The following is a 21,334-nucleotide window of genomic DNA, read 5'->3' as shown; positions in this document are numbered from 1 at the left end:
TTAGTTAAGCCACAAGGTGGCAACAGAGTCTCTTCAAAGGTCATAGATTACCCCTGTGACAGAGACGCTCAAGTCAAAAATATCACATGCCACATTTTTTGGAGGTTTCCTTTTTGGCTGTCTCAGGACACAAATTTTGAAATGATGTTTACAGACTGAATTAACAATGGCACTTAACAAGTGACAGGAGGGAGAAGGTCAAAAACTAGCATGATGGAGGTTTTTATGTATTTTCTGGGTGGAAAGAAACCATTAACATGCCTATACACGAGGTATTTATGAATAATATTCAGCTTACTGAATCACTTTATTCTGCCTTCTGTAGTTAATATCAGGCCTTTGTCAATATCAAATGTGTGCACGGCAAATACTCTATATGTACACAACCTTCTGGCTCTAAATAGAAAAATCATTTATTTATTTTTTTAAACGAGTTTATTCATCTGGTCAGCACTTTTGTTCCAAGCTTCAAAGGGACACTGGATTTTTTTCTTTTTTTTTATGACACCTGAGAGACTTTGCTGGGCAGAGGATCACAGCGTGGCAGATGGTTGGATGTGCTGCGTGTCTGAGTGAAACGGCTGAGGTGCACTAATAAGACAGCCACCCACACAGATAGCAGGGATGCTTATCACCCTCTGAGGGGCTGTTTGACAGCAGGCGTTAGCTGGGCATATCCCATTGAGGTTACATACATACTATACATATCTTTTTACAGCCTTCTCACTGAAATATCAAACTTATACTACAATTTTATCTATTAGGGTATTCTGCTCCTTTTTGGTTTGTTGCAGATAAAAAAAAGGGGGGCCTCGTCAAGGTTTCCTCAAGGTTGCGCGAGAAGATGGGAAGGAAAATGCGTTCATTAACCAATAACTCACTGTATCTTTTTCTGCCTCTTCCCTCTATTTTTTTCCTTGCTCCTGTCTCTCTGTTTTGTTCCCGTTGAGTGATGAGCTAGTCCTCTGTCCTCTGGGTGACATTCAAAGCCAACATAAATCCTCCTCTTTACGGTGTAGTGCAGTGATAAAGCCTCTCTGCTAATTGGAGATGTAATGAATTACCATAATTAGTTATTGAATATACTACATTGGATATAGAGAGGAAATGCTTTGTTTTAGGGCAGGAAGGGTAGGATACAGTGAGACAATATGATATTCAGTAAGAGGAGAGCATTTCTACATCATTACTGCCATTGTCTGAGTGTGTGTGATTCCATCATTTAGGCTGATTATAAAACACTTAAAACATGTTTTGATGTGAAAATATATAAGCACAAATATTTCTTTACTGCTAACATAGCTTGGTATCTCCCTCTAATAATCCTCCTTTTAATATTAGGCTCTGGGTTCGGTTGCTAAAGGCAAGTAAGGCTAAATATTACCTCTCATTTTTATGTGCCAATAAAGGATTTCCTTAATGGATGTCAACTACACCCCTCATCCCCCCACGTTACATTTGGACAGCCATATCCTCAGAATATACAGGTTCTTTTATTGCAATTTAACATCAAGATATAATGTTTCATAGATAAATGCCAGGGTGCCATTAATCTAGTAAGTACTAAATTACACTAATGATACCAGAATATCACTAATTAATACTTGCAACCATAAAGATACACTTTTACCGGCCAAATATATATAGATTGAGCTGCTGAGTAATAATAAATAAAATTAGATTTGCTGAGAAATATGATCGAAATATAAAACAAATTTCCCTTCAGGACAGAAAACGTTCATTTTATACTGACAGTTTAGTGCTCAGGTATGCTAATTCCTACACAGGCTAACAACTGTAACGTGCATTTGTTACTTGTCCATCCTCCGTTAATGGAGAATATTTCTCAGGACAATATCAGTACACTAATATCCACCTGCTCACAGTGATAGCACCTGATCCTTGTTGAGTATTATCATGCCATTTCATACCATCACCCCTGGGATTGGTGAGAAGGCTAAAGACTTGATCTATACCACTTTAGAGAGGTAATCTTGATCAAGCTGTCAGCTGTTTCTGCTGCTCTTTAACCGGGTCACTTGGCCGTAGATCACTCCACAGCTTCATAGAGAGTTTCTGTCAGGAATAACACTGCTTTATTTATGTGGTATCCCCTGGCATTTTGCAGGAAATGTATTACCTCTCCAACTGGCCCTCTGTCAGCATTCCATTAAAGCCTCTCCCTCTGGTCTAAATCTTAAAATCTGAAATAGACACTTTTTAAATGCAAGTCACTCTTAATTGAGGTCAGTTTCTGTTAACATAACTCATGGCAGCTGACAAATTAAGGTTTCCTCAGCTGGCTTATGACATTGTGAGGAGACATGATGCATTTAAAGTGAAAGCTAACAAAGATCATGAATGGCAGTTCTGAAAATTCATATTTTTGGAATGTGAGACTCCTTTCAGTGATCATTTTGATATTTTATGTGTGCTATTAGAAGTGAAAGACCAGTGTTAGTAGCAGGCCAGTAAATATGGGTTTATACAGGTCATTTATTACCATCGCCACACCCACCTCTGTCACATGTTACCAGTGTCTTTTCTTCCTTCTTGTTAATTGCCTTCTGCGAGCTGCAGACAATGCTGACCTGAAGACCTGTATATCTCAGGAGCTGGTGCGGAGACACGAGTAGCTCCACTGTCTGAAAGTCCAGGTTCCGGCCTTAAAAACATTGCCACCAACCCCCTAGAGGATGCTACCGTGGACACTATGATGTCCAAGACGATAAAACTACTGTTTTCACAGAGCGGCTCATCATCTCTCTCACCTACTGTATGCATCACCGTTACGCACAGGTCTCGTGTTCTAGGGTGCGAGGTTAGCAGTCCAGGCTGTCAGGCAGGGTAGAGCTATGTGCTGACATTTCAATCGGGATAAATCAGGCTTATCAAAGTGACAGGTGTTTGTCCACCTGCTATAAACATCTCCCACGTCTCGCTTCTGTTCCATCTCCTAGCAGATTATTTACAAGGGTCCAGCCTCCATACTCTGGCCCTGTTTACTCTCTGGCTGTGGCTCTAATATCAGGTCAGCTTCGCCACTGATTTACTCTATTAGTTAGTGAGGTGAGTAATGACCCTGGATGGTCTGGGAGGATAGTTTGTAATCAGGGGAGGTCAGAGATGCCAAAGAGGCTCTAACTGTAATTACAACTCTCTCCACACTATACCTCTTACACTTCACTGCAACTGACTGCCTGCCAATCCAAACTCGTCCCTCTCCTATTTTACTCTTTTACCCCCCACCCCCCACTGCAGAGTTAGATGCCCCTGGTAGTAATGACCCCACATTCAAGTTGAGTTGCCATCTTAATGTCAGCTCCTAATATAGCACCTTTTTTTGTAAGACAGCCCCCTGACAGGAGTAAGGAAGTAAAGGTATGAGGGGGTTGAATTACAGGAGCTTGCCGAGCTAACTGGGACACTGAATATAGCAGATTGCTGCCATCACTCCCACTTAATGTCAGCTTTGGTATGTATCCAAGTACAGGTCCTGCCAAGCTAACCTGAACTAATTTAGTGCTCGGTGTACATGTGGAGCTGCTTGTCAGTGCAGAGTGACCATGCACATGAAGTAGGCAGTGAGGCCCATTGAGTCCAAATCTTTAAATCTGACATTTTTTATTCCGAAAATCTGAATAAAGGAATATCAAATATCTCTTCAAGAATTATGTGGAGAAGGCTTTAAAGAAGCAGGCTATTGTGTAGGGAAATTAAATTTGCAGAATGTATATGCTAACACTTGAATTGATATACAATCTGTGGGAAAAGACATACAGTCTGGTGGAAAGTCAAACATTTCAAGGTTTTACAAGGCATTTCAAGGTTTCACAAGGTTTGAAGCCTCAGCATTTTCTATTATCCTGGCCATACTATACATCACCACAAAAGACTTAAGTCCAAATCATCACTGCTGTGCTTGTGGTTGAATGCCAAGTAGCAATATTTGTCAACCAGCTATATAAAATATTATATACAGTCTCTATATTTCCAACTTCCCGCTGTTTTTTGTCAGTGCAGCTGGACATTCACTCATGGTACTTTACAAACTTACTGTAAGTGTTGAAAGCTGTCCATGCAACATTGCTGACAGCTCCTGCTGACTTCCAAATGACTAATTCATCTCACCAACATTTGTAGCAGTGTTAGAAAGTTAATATGTGTCGTGTTTGAGTTTTTTTCTATCAAGAAATATGCCATATATCAGCCTCTTTTGTGCCTTTCAGTTCTCATTTTTGTGCAGCTGCTTGGAGTGCTCTTTTGTCTTCATGGTGTAGGTTTTGCTGTGATGCTGACTCACCAAAGGTTGGACACATACAGATATATTTAAACTACAATAAATGAAAAACTCGTCGATTAAGAACTCCATTTAACTTCTAAAACTATTTGACTGCGCCAGTGGTGATTTATGGTGTCTTGCTAAAGGTAAAAAATTCTTAGGCAAACATATATATTGTATTTTTTATTTTTTATTAATTCAGATTGTGTCGTGGAGTTTTCCCTTTGACATTAAAGAGAGTTTCTTCTGTTGATCATTGCCAAAAATGCAACAATAAATCTACTCTGATTCAATGTTGTGAAACAATAAAACACTTCCAAGAGACCTTTTATAGGCACTGCAAATAAACTTGTTAATGGCTAAAGGGTAGGAAATTCAAGGCAAATCTGTCTAAATGTGACAAATAAATATGTTGAGATATATATATCACCAAAATAATCTGAGCTCAAAGATCCACTACCTTGCTGAGCTTTAAACTAGAAAACTTCTTCACTTTGATTTTGTGATGGCAGCTAAACCTGTCCTATTCTTGCTGAAGAAGACCATGAGGACGGCTGTAAAAGTTAGTAAGCAGACCTTTGAGATTGGATTGTTTTGGTTATATTTAATGTTCCCAAAGGTCAAGAATGAACTTCCATGCTCGGATGATAAAAAAATGTTCATCAGCACAAGTTTAAACATGTTGTTAAACTTCTGTCCAGGACTTTATGTGTATTAAACCACATCTGCAGAACTTCAGACATTCTGGTTTGGTGATCCACATCATTTTACGTGCATATTAATGAATTTGACATGGGCCTATTAACATTCCATGAATGATAATCATGTGAATTTAGGATACTCATTACATATGTATTACATGAATAGCAGGTGGGGTAATTTGAGTAATTTGTGGCTATATGCAGACACTGGGATGATGGACGGTGTCTGGAGAAGACAAGCTGAGCCGGCCAGTGGATCTACTGCAGAGTAAGGAGAATTTAGGCTCATCATAAAAGATTTCTCCTTGCCTCTTATTTCACTTGGACATTTTTATGTTTTTTTTATTTTCTACCTCATTGCAGCCGTGAGCTGCCTGCTGATTTACACACACTGGCAGCGAAGCACAGAGGCCTCAAGAGACGGTGCCCTCTACCCCTCCATTTTTTTCCCCCATGTTTCTCCACCCTCCATCGTCCTCTTGCTACCACCATCGGGCATCTCTCCTTTCACTGGACCGGGTCTCACCAAAGAGCTCCCTCTCTACCTGTTCCTCATCTCTAACAAGACATTAGTCTGAAGGGGTTGTTATTCACACATGATCTTGTGACACACAGAGGGGCTGTTCTCTTGTGCCAAGACACGCATTCATGTAAGGATGAGCATCATAGATACTAAAGGTATCCTGCAACACTCGTGTTTCATTTCAGAGTTCTTACATGCTTGCCTGAGCTCATTTATAACCTTTAGGATCCTGTTTGTGCAATAAGCATTAGAAGATACCTTTTATAGCACAGATTAAAGAATATTTGTGAATATATACAAATATATATAGTAGGAACCGACATGTTATCTCAACAAAGGCCCTTCCTTCTCCATCTGTTTTCAGCTGTACGCTCCAAAGGAAACATGTCTGATTTTACACACCATATTATTTCAGGAAATTATGAAGCAGTGATCTCAACTTTCTTTTTCCCCCTCCAGGCCCATGTGTTCAAGGCAGAGGCGCTGGTTTCACGCTGATCAGCCCTGATTCCAGGAGACGAGAAGCTGTTGCTCGCCTTGCTACAGTGATCACGCCCGTTCCCAGTAATTGCTACATCCATGCACCAAGAGGCGACAGCATGTGGAGGGGAAATATCAGGTATAAGCCATGCAGAACCGAGGAAAGGTACCGAGGCTGTTGGGTTTGATGAATGATGGATAGCTCATAAGCCAGCTCATTTCCATCTGGGACAATTGAGTGACAGAGAAAAATGTTTCAGCCTTGAGAAAAAAGTATTTTTCCACCAGACTGAGGCAGGTGTTAGGATATAAGGTTGGCTTTTGAGCACGCACGCACACAAAAAGACGACACAAGCATACACAGCTACAAGGACAGATGTAATGTCTGAATATCCTTTTTTGGCTGTCAGGTTGTGGAAGTTTTGTGGCCTTCAGTAAATCAGCGCTCAGTATTGGCATGAAATGTGGGAGACCTTGAAAAATGTTCAGAGCCGAGGCGTATGTTATTAACAATTCAATTAACCCCAGACTTCCAGATCATTTACCTTGCTCCTCAATCTGCCCCTAGTGAATGTGATTGTCTTGCTGTATAAAAAGCTACACATCAGTATTACCAGCCTGTGCCCTATCATATGACTGTTGTTGGTGTAAAACTCTGGCATCATTCCTTTGGTCTTATCTATTGGCATTGCAGCTGGGCCTCTCTGATATTGACTCATCCTGGTTCCACTGAGTTACAGGCAAAGAGATTTAATATCTCAAGTGCTGCTGAACTCCTATTGCTACTAATGGATTCTGTATAATGTGGCATTTAAAATGCATGAGCAGTCTCTGATTTATCTGTAATTTGCCTCCACTGGAGCATATCTCCCTCAATACTTCCATTTGTTTTTGGCTCTGTGCAGTCTGCTCAGTAAACGAACCCTGATTGGGATTTCATATTGTTAGATTTGAGTTTGACAATTTGGTTCTTTCCAACACATAAAATGGATTATTTTTTTGCTTTTTTTGTGATTCTGTGTTAATTACACAACAGAGGGAATAGTAAGTCAAGCATGAGATGCCAGACATGAGGTGGAGTTTATTTGAGCTGTCGCTGCAGAAAAGCATGCTGACTTGCAGATGGGCATGTCCCACGGGGGCTATTTCCCATTATCTTATCTTCTACTTTTTATGTATCAAACTGTAAGAATACTAATGAGATTAAACTGCGCTAAAACATTTGTGGAAAACATGAAAGCGCATTTTTATTTTGTGTTTTTTTTTTTTTACTAATTGTTACATCCAGCTTAAACCCACCCTCAAAACAAATTCTACTCTGCTCCCTATGTTTTCAGTCCATTTGACCTCTTCTGGGTCACGCAACATGGAGCAGGGAGCTGTTAGCCAATCAATCTGATGGGTTTAAATGTGTCAGTGTTGTCATGGCAGCAGAGCCGCACTGACAGGCTAGGCTAAAGTGGCTCAAGGTTAACAGCCAGTGGACCGGAGTCACACACCATTAAAAGAGGAGTCAATACTCCTGGACAGGTCAGACTAAAACCAGCAATTTAAACGTTTCAATCTATTGGACTATATGCAGCAAGCAAAGGCTTTACTCTTACAGAGGCCTGTTAGTACGTGCTAAGCTCTGTGGGAAAACTCACCAACATGTGATTTACAAAACCCAACGAAATCACTTCCTGAAAGTAATGTGTCATACTGCACAAACTGTACATTCTTAGCATGTTTAATAACCTCTTACATTAGTTATCCCAGGGTTGTAATGTTGCCAGGATTTTAGAAATACTGAGGTCACAAGTCTTTCCAACACATCCCTCACCACCCTCATAAAGTGTTGACCAGAAACCAAAATTAAGGTCTCTGAAATGCTTTAATTACTTGGAATGGAGTGTTTTATTTATTTACTCAGTTTATACTTTCTGTAAAATGTCTTATGGATGAGAGAGCACAGAAATGCTGAAGCCTTTTTGAAGCCTCATTTTGTGGAATAAAAAATAGTCCAAGTTAAACATATGTAGTCTCAAACTGCTGAAATTGGCTCATAAAATACCCACAGCGTCTAGGTTTTTAATTGTAGAACTGAAAAAGTAGGTGACATTTCCATGCATTTTCTAGACACATCTGTCAAGGGGACTGCAGACAGTGGAGGAGCCAATGTTGTGTTTCAAGTGTTTGTCACTGGGAAATGACGTCTATGTGACACACACACACAATATTATTGAACAGAATCACATTTGAGTTGCTTCTTTGATGGCAGACTGCTAAAATTAGAATTTGAAAATGTTTTATGCAAGAGGAAAGGTCAAATCCACGCAAGAACCACAGTAATTCACACCAATAATAAAAAATGTTAGTCTGATTGGTAAGACAGGTATGTTTTCTAGATGTATTAGAGACATAAACCATTTGAAAATCCAGATGAAGCAAATATCTGCAGTGCTGAGACAGCCTCAGTGTGTTTGAAGGTGCAGGATAATGCCGCCCCACACTGTTAAGCACTGACAAAGAAGACACATGCATATTCTGCATTAGCATATGTGGATGCGCATGAGCACACATATACACCCACACATCTTCAGTGAAGACGCCCCCCCCCCCAGTTTGATATTGTGGGCTTGCCTCCTGTCCAAACTGTTCTGCTGCTCAGAGCAAAGCAGGTCTGAGGTGACGTCACCTCTCTGTTCTCTGCAACACAAGCCTATTGTCTGTTCTGAATGTATAATGAATATCATAACCCGCTGCAGAGAGACAAAGCTAATCTAATTAGCTGTGCAGATATGTCAGTCTGCCATCATTCTGTTTAGTGGTCATTACCTCTGCATAAGCATGGTGCTGCTCACTGTGGGAGTATGCAATTCAGCACACGTGAACACACACTGAGATGTGTGACTGTGGTGAACGGGCTCATACAAACACAAAGCGAGAGAGACAGGTAGAAAAGGTGGCTTGTCAGTGCAGCTGGCATTTTGTTCAGCAGGGAGCAATGTAGCCTGTCTACCTAGTAGCCTTCTCAGACAGGAGCGAGTCCATTGGGATCCCACAGGACCTCCTACCAGCCACACACCTGACAGGGGGGCTGTCTGAAAACTCTGTAGAGACCCTATTACACATCATACTGCTAAGCACTGCAGTGGCCACCAGATGACAAGCTTACACTTTCTTCAGAGAGGGGGAAGTTCAGCCACAGAGAGAGACATTAGGCTGTCACTGCTTTAAGATATCACATAGCCACACATATGTGGCAAAATACACCTTGTGAAAGACCATAAGCCATGATACTTTTGTTAAGATTGTTTATGAAGTAAATATGGACTGTTACAACATGTTCATGGATAAGTGAATATACAAACATATGGATGTAACAACACTGCCATCTTCAGGCACATTTTTGCTACAGCTTTACAGAATACACATAAACAATCTTCATGAACATACAATAGGCACATTTTCATTACTATATACTGTACATCTTTCGAACTGAAAAGCCCTAATGAGAATGCAATACGAGTTAAATTATTAGGAGTTAAGTGCTGTATGACAGGGTAACAGGTGAATTTCTTCCTCTCAGGTCCAAACATACTTGTCAGTGATAAGATGATGATGTTTTCATGAAGAACCAGATGAGAAGCTGAGGGTTTCCTCTTGGCTGGATCCCATGAGATCAAGTGAAGCTGTGCTCTCCACTTTGTTTATTGTCAAATCTTTAATCCGAAGCTCTGGATCTCTACACTCTGAGCTGGAATGATAGAGACAAGAATAGGACAAATATTTTAGGGAATGAGGAAGAAGGAGTTCTCGTATTTACTGTCCTGAAAAATATACCAGTTAGTTTAGACTTTAAAGCATAATTTAGCTTTATTTCTGACAAAGAAATACAAAAAGATCTGTCCTTAAAGGTATTAGACTTTAAAGAAAACGATTGATTTTTGGAGTGGAAAATTTTTAAAGGGTGACATTACGACACCTGTCTGAGTCAGAGTCACAGGACATGTTGAGGTCTTTCTGCAGATCCTCTTCAGAGTGGAAACGCCTTAGGCCACAGCACTGGACAGCCTGTGCCACAGAGAAGTGGGTCTTTCCAGCAGCACAGGCCTGCATCTTGGACACGCTGAGCTGTGACTGCAGGAACAAATGCAGGCAACTGTCGGACAACAGCAGAGGGTTCTGGAGGATCCTGGAGAATAAGAACAATAAACACGTGAGATTGTTTTCTAGGACATATTGTATTGCTTTTTCTTGTGAAAACAGCAGTCATGTGACCCGGTGTTTGTGGGAACTACGAGTTTTGTTATGTTTATGTAGTTGTATGTCAAAGTTCATATGTTTATTGATCTGTGAGGAACTGCTTACTGTTCCAAAAACCTCTGGAGCCCTTTCATCCGCTCAGTGATCTGTTGGGCATTGTTCAGGCTGAAGAAGGGGTTCTTTGGGGGCAGCTCTGGTAGCTGTACCCTGCAAAAGACACAAATACACAGTGAAAATGACAGAAACCATAGTGCAGATTGCTTTTAACAGGAAAACTTAAAGTATATGTCTTCAAAAAACAGTAAACTGACTTACATTAGCATTGAATTTGCTTGTAGCTTCTGCCTGAGCCATACAAACTCACTGAACCTCCTTCTCACGCTTGAGATCTTTTTGGTGAAACACACGCTGTCGGTCTAAAACAGGACACACAAATGTAACAAATATAAGTATAAGCCCAACTATTCGATTCTGGAGATGAAAACATCTTTTTTGCGTTTTACTTACATGTAAACAAATTTCATAGTCTATGTAGGCATGCCAGAAGTCATTCTTTCGTATCCGAGGGTCTCGCACCCAGACACTGATGATCTGCTGCATGGAGAAAGCAGGAGAGACACTGAACTGAATACAGTGTTTTGAAAAAAGGGAGGTTTTTATTGGCAGATAGAGGAAGTGCAATGACTGACTATGACAAAAACAGGATAGGAAACCACCAAAATATCCATTATTGCTCAGGACAAACAACAGGTTGTTTTTTTTAAGGCTGTACCAGAATTTAAGCTTCTGATCTCAAAGTAGGACATTTTAAAGATCTATACTTAATTTCTATCTTATCAGAATTACAGGATAACTTCAGACCTACCTGCCTCACAGCATTGTCAGATTCTTCTCTCATAATCCAAGTAATCTTGTTTGAATCTCAGTAAGGTGCCGTCAAGACAGATAATTCTGTGCTTAGCACTGTGCCTTTTATTTTAAAATTTTATTGTCCTGGAGCAAAGTTTTAAAATAGTAAGTCACAAGATTCGAGATAAGCTCCTCCCCACACTGGTCTTATCGAATCAGCAAAATTCTTTGCTGGTCACTGAATAACAGAGCTAGCATGACATGTGCCAACATGACTATGTGAATCTACCACGTATTGAGCATCATTACGAATCAATCAAAACACATCCTACGCCTCAGCTACTGATTTTTAAATCAGCTTTTCCTGAGACCAGAACTGATAATTTCTTCAATCGATGCTCTTACCACATAATTTGACATGTGACATATGTGACAATAGAGGAAAAAAAGCTTCACAAAAGGTTTTCTTTATTCACAGAGACATCACAGATCCATGGTCAACAGTTACAGTAATTCAGTAGCAGGTGTGTTTTAAGAGGTTTAAGGTTTAGCTGAGTGTCCCATAACAGTCATGGGAGATATGTCGAGTCAGGACAGTGCCATCAAGATACAGGTCATATACAGGGACCTGTGTAATTACAGGAAGACAATGCCCTGCATAATTAGACAGTCTTGTATCTAAAGTGCTACATTTAACAATCTTATTAGCCATCACAAATGAACAAACGTTATTTTCAATGTGTGTAAATCTCATTTACTTTAGAAACACTACTTTTTATTTTGGAGCACTTCCTCCAGGTCTTCGCTTTATGTAAGCACCAAATAACATTTTAAAAATTCAACAATGTTCTTGTTATAATTCAATACAGAGGAACTTGGTAACTTTGTACTTAGCAGCTGATTGGAAATATGGGACATTTTTGGAGGGCAACATTTTTAAATATTTTAAATCAACCATACAAAGACACAGTAAGACACAGTAAAAGCTGTGGTTATAAACACATCACACACACAATATAGGCTCAAACAACCAAAACGTTCGAACAACAAGTCTACAATCTTCAGCTCTAACTAAAAGCTACATGGACTGGAGGTACGGGCTGAACAGCAGTTAGTTCACTCTGCCTAGATAGTGTTGAGCTCACACTAAACATCCAACCTTGTTGCTAAACAGGACTGTAAATACTAAATCACTATATAACAGTAAAGACAGAACACGTGTCCACAGTGATTGCGTCTGTTTACACAAGACCAAAGCTGCTACAGGTTAGTCTGATCTCAAATCAGCTGCTCCACACAAAGGTTAGTTTTAGTCCCCATCGCAGTCTCCACAAAGGCACAGAGACCTTGTTGAGCACCACAGGACCCGAGAGCACTTCAAATCCATCCCCACTGAGGATCTCGCACCTGCCAGGATCTCAAACTCCTACCTGCAGTGGGTCGTAATTTCACACAGTGTGCCTCTAATGTCAGATGAAGGAGGACACATGATGGAGGTTAAACTAAGCTTCAGGCGAGAGTACAGCTGTTTATCAGTTCGCCTCTATACACAAACCACACACGCACACACACACACACACTTCACTGCTCCTCGTCCCCACAGTGCCACGTCAGCTTCTGCTCGTAGAAGTCGATGACCACCTGGGGACACCTGGCGCTGGCTTCACGGGCCGGCAGCAGGGCCACGTCGTCGGAGTTCTTCCTGTGGGGAAAGACACGAGAGAAGAAAACCATGAAGACAATGGCTTTCTGCTTTTAATGTATGTATGTAAAATGTTTTAGCAGTAACACACAAAAGTTATCATGAATGAGGAAAGGCTGAACGGACTGAATCACATACATTCTTTTTAGTACAGTCTCTGAACATTGTAGTTTTGAATATCCACAGCTATTATTATGCATTTATTCACCTTGTGCACTTTGAGTTGCCTCTAGGGGTGGGCAATCTGGCCAAAAAAATATCACAAGCTATTTAATCGCCATCACGATGCAGACTATTAACCAGATTTAAAATGGCCTATGAATCTCTTCATTTGCGCCATTAAAACACAATGTTGCATTAAAGATTCTACACAGGTTTCAAAATGGCAATTACCCTGAGATCACCCTGAATTAACCTGAGTTTCATTTGAAGGTGTAAACAGAAGCAAAAGATAACAAGTCATAAAATCAGAACTTTTAAAGTAACTCAGTTGCATTGTTTACAGTACATCACCCAAAGACAAGCCACGTGAAGTAATATGTCCAATCAGCATAGCCATTTATTGGTATCACAGGTCCACTAGTCAATGACGCTATGTGAAGTATAGAAACAGAACAATTCGCCTGAAAAGTAGACTGTGAATACCTTAGATCATGACTGATATAAAATCATCAGATTGCCGCCCCTAATTTCCTGTGTTTGAAAGGTGCTAATTAAAAAATAAAAAAATACACTTGCTTTGCCTAAAATGGATCCAACTAATCCAAAATGTTAGATTCTTCACTTTACATAATGAAACTAAAATCATCTTCTTATGAGCATAAATCAAGAAGTTCACTTTAAGTAAAAGATCCGCAATTTTGAAGGTTGTTTAGAGTGAATACTGCACAAAAGTTGAAAAAGTTACGAGAAAGGATGTCACAACTCAGGCGTTATCATGGCCACAATTATTTTATCTTTTATTGTGAGGTGAACAGTAAAAAATACTCCAGTGACATTACAAAGTTATCTACCACAGATATGTGCTTGCGCTTACAGTATGTGCCAACTTGCTGGGTGACTTTGCATTGTGGCAAAAGTTGAGTCAGGGTCAACTTTTTAAGACCCTTTTTAGACGTGTTTTTTTGCTAAAACCCTCTGTGTTTGTCTCAATCTTTCCACAACTCCTGTTTGCTTTGTAAAACGAGCTTTTTTTCAAAATCATAGTGTCCAAATCCAAGCTCAGTAATATTCTTAGACGTAACAAAGCTCCTTCAGAGCCACAGAAGACAGCAGTAGTACCTCTCGTGACTGATAAACTGATTGTTCTGTGTAAAATTGGTGAAGGTCCCTTTAAAGCTGCAAAGCACCTTTACTCTGGCCAGAGATACTCTCTCCATATGCAGTTAGTAATCTGAAGAATGTTTTGTCAGGTGTTCAACGTCAGTGTCGTTGAGTTCTTTAGTAAATTATATATTCACATTGCATGGTCGGTAAAAGACACTGTACAGACTGTAATGACACTGCACACCTACAACAACAAGATGAAATACCCTCATAAACCTGACACAAAATGCTCCATCATCTTTGCCGCAGGCTGAACATGTAGATAGCAGCTTTAAGTGTGACTTTTACCATCATGCAAACATTTACCCAACCCCTGGCATTTATTCAAGGACAGAGAAAAGAGGAAGTTACCATTTGACTAGGAACATGAGCTCTCCCTGTCTGTCTGTGGAGCCAATGATGCATTCAGGCTCGAGGTAAGTGGTGAGGTTAGTGGGGGTGTCTGACTGCTCATCGTTTGGCTCGAGGACGTCACTGTTGCTCTGCACAGTGTGAGCCTGCTGAGACTGCATACAGGACTGCAAAGAGAGTGACAAGGACAAAGAAGCAACCTTTAGAAGAAACCACAAAGATAAACTCTCTAGCAGCGCCCTGGTTTGGGGTTTTTTTTTTTTCTGTTACTCTACATGCACATTGCGAAAAATGGGAAATTTAACTGCTGTTTTAACTGCTTTCACTTTCAGGGGCATTGCGAAACTAACCACCTTCACACACCATTTAGTTTCATATTCAGCCTTAAAACCCTTAAAAAAAAAAAAAAAAGGAACAAAATCTGCCAACATGGTCAGATGATTTTACTACAGTGCAGCTTCTTTATACTGTAAGGAGATTTCAGAGTGTAACTTGTAAATCTAAAGAAATGAATGCACTGTATAAAGAGGATATAAATACAGTATGTTGTGTTCGATGAGGAAGTTCTGTGAATAACATGGAAAGAACATGAACTTACAGACGTTCCACCACTGCGTTTTTCTCTCATACTCACAATTTCCGTCTCTTGCTCTGTCATTTCTTCTTTGGGAATTAACTCTTGTTCACTTTGCTCTTCCTCAATCTCCTCTGAGAAATGAGCGTTTCTCAGGAACTCTTCGATGAGCTCTGGACAGTCCAGGTTGTCCTCAGGTTCCCATGTGTTTTCTGCACTGTAAAGAGGCGAGAACACACACACACACAAAAAAAGCATTATTACACAATATCAGTAAGCAANTGTAAAGAGGCGAGAACACACACACACACACACACACACACACACACACACACAAAAAGCATTATTACACAATATCAGTAAGCAAAAAAAAGAAAGAAGAAGCTGATTCTGCAACATCTCTCACTCGGTGAACCCTTTCCACTTCAGGAAATACTCCACTCTTCCGTTAAAGACTCTGCGGCGAATGATTTTTTCCACCACAAACTCCTGGACAACTGTAGTCTCCTCTGTCTTCCTCTGTTTGGCAGTCTGCTTCTTTCTCATCCTGCCATGAATGACAAGCAAACAGATGTTGCATTACTATCGAGCACACATAACCAAAACATAAAGTGTCTTTCTCTGTGTGATGTCAAACTCCAGACACTTTCATCTACTGATATTTGCAGAACAACATGACAGTGTTTCAGTACTCTGCTGTGTCCTTCAGACAATGATCCGCACACTTATCACAGCGCTCCACCTGCTGTTTCTTTGGGGAGCACAGCATACCACGCTTTTCAGCGCATAACGCAACAGTCTACACGTGTGTATACTTCATGAAGACAGTAAAGATGAGAGGTTATTGTGCAATCACCAGCCTGAAAACATAAGAGGAAACGTCCCTGCGTGACACACAGGAACAATGTGCACGTACGCTGTCGGTGTTTACTTAATCTCGGCGGACAGCCTGCTGCGGTGCTGCTCTGCTCAGTTTGGAGCTTGTCGCTGGAAAGCCACATGCACACAGCGCCGTCGGTGACGCTTTGAGCGCAAATGTGTCGGTCGGCGTGTTTACATGAGCGAAACAACTTTTCATGAATGAGTTAAAATTAAAGATGGCCGTGGATGCTCGGAGGAAGTGGTTGCCAAGGGAAAAGGTCATGCCAGGAAAACCGGGAGGAGACGACGGGGACGCGCACACCGCCAACCAATCAGAGAGCAGTCCGCTCGTCCGTCCCCCTCCTCAGTCCAGTGGTCCGGAACAGCCCTGCCACCCATGGGCGTCAACTGGGTATGGCAAGGGACTGTGCGCACTCGAAATACCTCAATGGGATTAAAGACTGGCTCCAGATTTATGATTCTTTGATCCTTTAATCATATTTGTGATATTTATTTGGAAGCTACATACACTACAAATAAAAATCTCATGAGAGGGTGTAAGAAGTAAGTCCAAAGACCATAAAAAAGATTAAATCTGCATTTAAAAATATGCTTTCTAGTTGCCAAATGATTACACGGGCTTCACCATTTATTATAATTTATTGCTGTTTTATTATATGAACATTTAAAAAAACAATTTTGAGGTTCTTGAGTATTCTGAGCATTTCCTTTTTATGCTACTATGCGACTGCACTTCAGAGGAAGTAGCATTATACCTTATATAAGGTTAATATATACATACAAATTTATATCTTTAAATTTGAATAGTGATGGTGATGCTATATGTCCTTAATGTCTGACTTTGCTTTGTCTGCTGTACTCAGGTCTCTCCTAAAAATTCTTCTTCATGATCTCAGTGAGATGACCTGATTAGATAAAGGTATATATCAATGGGAGAATATTTTGTGGAGGAATGTTGTTCATCTCTCCAATAGAGTTTCACAGACTTGGCAAGGAGCACTGAAGTTGTCCTGCAGGCTCGTGTTGGCCTGACACTTCACGTTGGTTTTTTCCTATATATCATATGTATGCATACTTATATATGTGGTATATTAACAAAATGTTTTAGTAGTAGTTAAAAATAGTTGCAACTTGACAACTGCAATATAAGAAAATCAGTAATAATATTCAAATGTATTAGTATTTAGTATTAAATCAGAACTTTTGTTTTTATTCATTTACTTAAATAGATATTGCTAGTAAAATTCTGAATGCAGGACCTTTATTTGTAATGAGTTTTATATTGTGTTATTGCTACTTTTATTTAAGCTACAGATCTCAGAGGGTTTTTACAGAGGGGATCTGCACTCCACGATCTCCTGTACCACACTGAGGAGATCCCAGGAAAACACCCTCCGCAGGATTTGATTGACACCTCCCTTTTAGCCAATGGGAAACACCAAAGATGCTGATTGGCCAAGTCCGCACCACTAAAAGGCCTTCCTACTTGACTGTATTTGCTATTTTTTTGCTCCACTTATTCCACATTTTTTGTAACACGCCACTGGGGGACGCTGTCTGATTGTATTGGACTGCCAGGTTGAGCTGACCAAAAGCTCAGTGCTCCTGTACCTCGGTAAACTAATGAGAATGGATTTATGCTGAAAAGCTCATAGCAAAAGGCAATAGAACAAAAGGTTTTACTGGGAGGTGGATTCACATTGGCGCTGTCTCTGATGCACTGTTGTTTCTGCTACCATTTCATCCCCGAAGGCAGACTTATGTAACACCGGGCTTATTTGTTCATGAAATGTACTTATGCATACACTGCAACAGCACCATGAGAATGTAACACAGATAGAGGGATGCCTACAGTAAAAGCAGCACATGGTGATGTGTCACAGTCCCGAGAATTAATACCTCCATTTAATTTTCAATAAGAAAACACAAGGGAGGCCCTGGGGATGTGATTAAAAATGGTTCCAGTGAAAAAGGCTGGCAGACGCCTACATGGAAGATGAATGTGGTTTGTATCCTATCCAGAAAGGGATCTTATTGACCGCATTCTCAGTGGGGACAGGACACAGGTCTAATGCAGGTTGCAAATCAATGTACACAGATGCCCCGTTCAACTCCTGGAAACTGTAGACTGTTGGTACTATATGGTCATCAGGAATGGCAGGTTCTCTGTTTTGTTCTGTGATTAACACTGTGTTAAAGATGTTCTCAACAACTAAACACCATTTACTTTATTTACCCTCAGCAGCTCTCGCTTCATATGGGCACCGCTTTCCTCACGAAGTCATTAGAGAAACTTTCTGTCCTTGTCTTCTGAACTGTGGTAAGCAGTTTTAAACAGTTTTCTCCACAGTTTTAAACTAGTCATCTTTTTTCAGTTGTATCCTATCCATTAACATTTTTTTCTTTTCTTTTACATATTTTCAGCTGATGCCAGAGCTATCATTTTGATAATATGACATTTTTCTTAATAAAGATTGATAAATGATTGTCATATGCTTTATAGATCAATTATAAGCAACTTTTGGTTTGCCAGGTTTTCAAAAACAACAAAAAAAGAAAAGCCATTGGCTGGCTTTTATCTTTTATAAGCCACCAGGGCTGCAGTTAGAAATGAGAATACATTCATAATAAGTCCAGATTTATTGCAGGTAACTAATCAAATGGTCCACTGAGGGGGTCTCTGCTAAATTAACAAGTTAAAGACAAAAGAAGTGTCATGCTGAAGGAGATTTATTTTACAAACACTGTTCTTATTAAAAGCTGTATTTATTTTTTAACCATTAATAGAGGCATTAATTAAATCTATACACCCTGCCTTATTATAAAGCCATTTTACACAACAGAACCACATAAACTGTACGTTACATATTTATCTACAGTGGGTCACAGTAGTCTTTCTCTGTGAGTAGACCCAGAATCCAAGTCAAGACGTGTTGGTTATCTGCCTTACGACCTGCTGTTGTCCTCTGACCCCTTCCTGTTGGCTCTTTTGGGGTTTTAGTACTAGTTGCCATAGTAACTGAACAGCTAATAGGGTTGAGCTGTCGCTGCAGCCGCAGGAATGGCAGTAATGCCTGCATTGAGTTCCTGTCTGGATTTATTGCTCTGCTACGGCATGGATCACTTTGGGGTTATCTTAGCTAAACCCTGGAAAGTCAGTAGGTTATTTCAGCTGGATAGCACAACTTGACAATGTTCAGGGACACAAACAGAGATTTCTACATTGACAACTTTAGAGAGTTTTGTATTTTCATCTTAGCAAGGCAGTCAGGAAAAACCAGGAGATGGAGTTATGCAACAAACATTACTGGCTGGAATTAAACAGTTAAATGTGCAGTTACATGTTTTGGATCCTAACCACCTCATGTCTACATTCACAAACAAACCAGTTAGAAAAATCTGTTGTATCATCTGTTTTCAACTATTGCAGAACCATAAAAACAATTAAATTACAAACTGGGCTTGTAGGAGTTAGACTTTAAGGGAATTAGAGAAATATTTGAGATGTTTAAAAACCATATTTCATGTCTTGCATGTGTTTGTAGCCTAAATGACTCAACATCAGGCAATAATGAAGTGATTTGAGGCCTATTTTTGTTCCTTAAACCAAACTGACTGAACCCAAGATTGACCAAGCCACTAAAAATGAAATACAGATGTTGATGAAATGACATGCTCCAATGTACCGGGTAAAAAGATATATCGCGTTGTGCCGTCATCCCTTAAATCTGCTCAGCTCTCTCCCAGACAAGCACATTCCTGGGGCCCACTGTGAATGTAGCCCTCATACAGATGGGCCTTGAGAGCCACTCTGTCAGAGCAGAAATGAGTCCAGATGGCTGGACCCTGCTGTGAGGAGCTGTGGATGGAGTGAGTAGTGGTCTGTATGGTTCAGGCCAAGCCTGACTGGACCCTTTTCACACAGAGGGCCCCTGGCGTTCCCACAGTACCACCTTGAGGCTCTCGGGTTACAGCCGGGGCGAGGACATTCACGGATATGTTATTCTTACCGAGCGTTAATCGGGTCGTACAAAGAACTGTGTTCAGCGAAACAGTAATATTGATGGCTGGTCTTGAGGGAGAGGGCAAGCAGGGTGATTTACATGAGCTCATTACTGACCGATTGATTGATTGATTGACTGCATATTTACAAAGTGCTTTTTTCTGAGATCATTCCCACATGTAATGCACACACACACACAGCAGTATATTTACAGTCAAAGCAGGAGTTTGATAGCTGAGATGCTTTACTGTCACAGACTCTACTACCGCTGTAGGGGCCCTCAGCGCCTCCATCAGCTCCACACACTGTGTTCAGATCACATTCAGAGTCACATACTGAATCAATCTGGCACTGGTGTGACAGGCTCCAATGCAGTTTATGTCATCTGTATGAATACAGCAGTGGCAGAGAGAAAAGTGTCTTTTCATGAGTAACAGAGGACGTAGGACAGCAGACCACCTGGATTTGCTTGCGGAAATCTGTCTCCTGTTTCAGAACACTTACACTGCCTCCAGATACGTCCCCCTGTGTTATTCTATACCTTGTTCTGGCATGGAGGGCTTTAGGGGGTTGTTATTGCTATGCTTTGTGTCTATAGAGTTACTGGGAATGAATACAGCAGGAATGTATCTTCAGAGTATTCATTTCACTTACAGGTTTTGATTAGAAGATTTAAAAGATGGATTTTAAAGCCATGAATGTCTTTGTAGATCACTAAAGTAACATATGTTCTGGGACTGAGTTGGGATTGTTTTATCAAACTACTATTTCCGAGGTCAAGAATTAACTTTCATGTTATTTTTTTTTAGCCCAAAAAAGTCCTGTAATTGCTCTGGATAAAATATTTACAACTACTAAGATGGAGCTGGATCCATCTCCATGACAAGTGAACAAACCTCATCTGCTGATTACGTTTGTGATATGGGAAGTGGATTTTGAGTTGGGATTTTCTGTTGTGGAAGGATCTAACCACAATGTAAGAATACTGCACAACCAGTCAAAGTACTGCACACACATTTTTGATTAAGTAAAAGTATGTTTTCTGTTTTTCATATACAGAACATGCTGTTTTGGAAAGGTCATTTGAAGTAGCTCAAAGCTCAAGCTCAAAGTGTCATCATAAACAATCTGAACATTTAAATGACCAAGGACCAGTGTCTATATGTGGAATATATGTGGAGAAAGATCCTCATTCTACTGTCTAATATACTGCATGTAATGACTAAGAAATCATAACAAGTATGACTGTCAGCTAGACTAAAGAAGAAGACGTTTCAGCAAACATAAACAGGTGGTGACTTCATCTCATGTGCCTCTTGGCTGGGGGTTTCCGCTCCACAACACGGAGTCCATCGGATCCTGTAACACTCTGATTGACACGTGAATGGCACCAATGACAAGCTACTCTCATTC

The 21,334-nt window shown here is 40.4% G+C and overlaps 2 protein-coding genes across 3 annotated transcripts; both read right to left on the bottom strand.

Moving 5' to 3' along the window:
- Window positions 1-9,265: 9,265 nt before the first annotated feature.
- snx10b (sorting nexin 10b) lies at window positions 9,266-11,215 on the bottom strand. The gene is made up of 6 exons (XM_010741919.3): window positions 11,100-11,215; window positions 10,742-10,828; window positions 10,550-10,650; window positions 10,340-10,441; window positions 9,954-10,163; window positions 9,266-9,725 (listed from the first exon to the last, which is right to left on the bottom strand). The coding sequence occupies exons 1-6, from the start codon at window positions 11,130-11,132 to the stop codon at window positions 9,596-9,598; spliced, it is 663 nt and encodes a 220-aa protein (XP_010740221.3). The 5' UTR covers window positions 11,133-11,215; the 3' UTR covers window positions 9,266-9,595.
- A 314-nt stretch (window positions 11,216-11,529) lies between these two features.
- On the bottom strand, window positions 11,530-16,195 carry cbx3b (chromobox homolog 3b). 2 transcript variants are annotated; one of them, XM_019255172.2, is made up of 5 exons: window positions 15,968-16,195; window positions 15,443-15,583; window positions 15,097-15,253; window positions 14,463-14,629; window positions 11,530-12,785 (listed from the first exon to the last, which is right to left on the bottom strand). In XM_019255172.2, the coding sequence occupies exons 2-5, from the start codon at window positions 15,580-15,582 to the stop codon at window positions 12,665-12,667; spliced, it is 585 nt and encodes a 194-aa protein (XP_019110717.2). In that variant the 5' UTR covers window position 15,583; window positions 15,968-16,195; the 3' UTR covers window positions 11,530-12,664. The 2 variants fall into 2 exon arrangements, with proteins under 2 accessions (XP_019110717.2, XP_010740222.2); XM_010741920.3 differs by having other exon boundaries at window positions 15,953-16,194.
- Between the last annotated feature and the right edge of the window lie 5,139 nt (window positions 16,196-21,334).

This window comes from Larimichthys crocea, chromosome XIII (genome assembly GCF_000972845.2).
Source record: "Larimichthys crocea isolate SSNF chromosome XIII, L_crocea_2.0, whole genome shotgun sequence".
Lineage (NCBI taxonomy): Eukaryota > Metazoa > Chordata > Actinopteri > Sciaenidae > Larimichthys > Larimichthys crocea.
The sequence above is the reverse complement of the archived record's forward strand: the minus strand, read 5'-3'. Positions and strand labels throughout refer to the sequence as shown.

Coding starts and splice junctions, on each gene's coding strand:
- snx10b (XM_010741919.3), bottom strand. CDS start 11,132: ATGAGAGAAGAATCTGACAATGCTGTGAGGCAG. Junction 10,829..11,099: donor CTGACAATGCTGTGAGGCAG/GTAGGTCTGAAG, acceptor TTCTCCATGCAG/CAGATCATCAGTGTCTGGGT. Junction 10,651..10,741: donor ACTATGAAATTTGTTTACAT/GTAAGTAAAACG, acceptor GTCCTGTTTTAG/ACCGACAGCGTGTGTTTCAC.
- cbx3b (XM_019255172.2), bottom strand. CDS start 15,582: ATGAGAAAGAAGCAGACTGCCAAACAGAGGAAGACAGAGGAGACTACA. Junction 14,630..15,096: donor CAGAGCAAGAGACGGAAATT/GTGAGTATGAGA, acceptor CTCTCTTTGCAG/TCCTGTATGCAGTCTCAGCA. Junction 12,786..14,462: donor CTCATGTTCCTAGTCAAATG/GTAACTTCCTCT, acceptor CTTTCCCCACAG/GAAGAACTCCGACGACGTGG.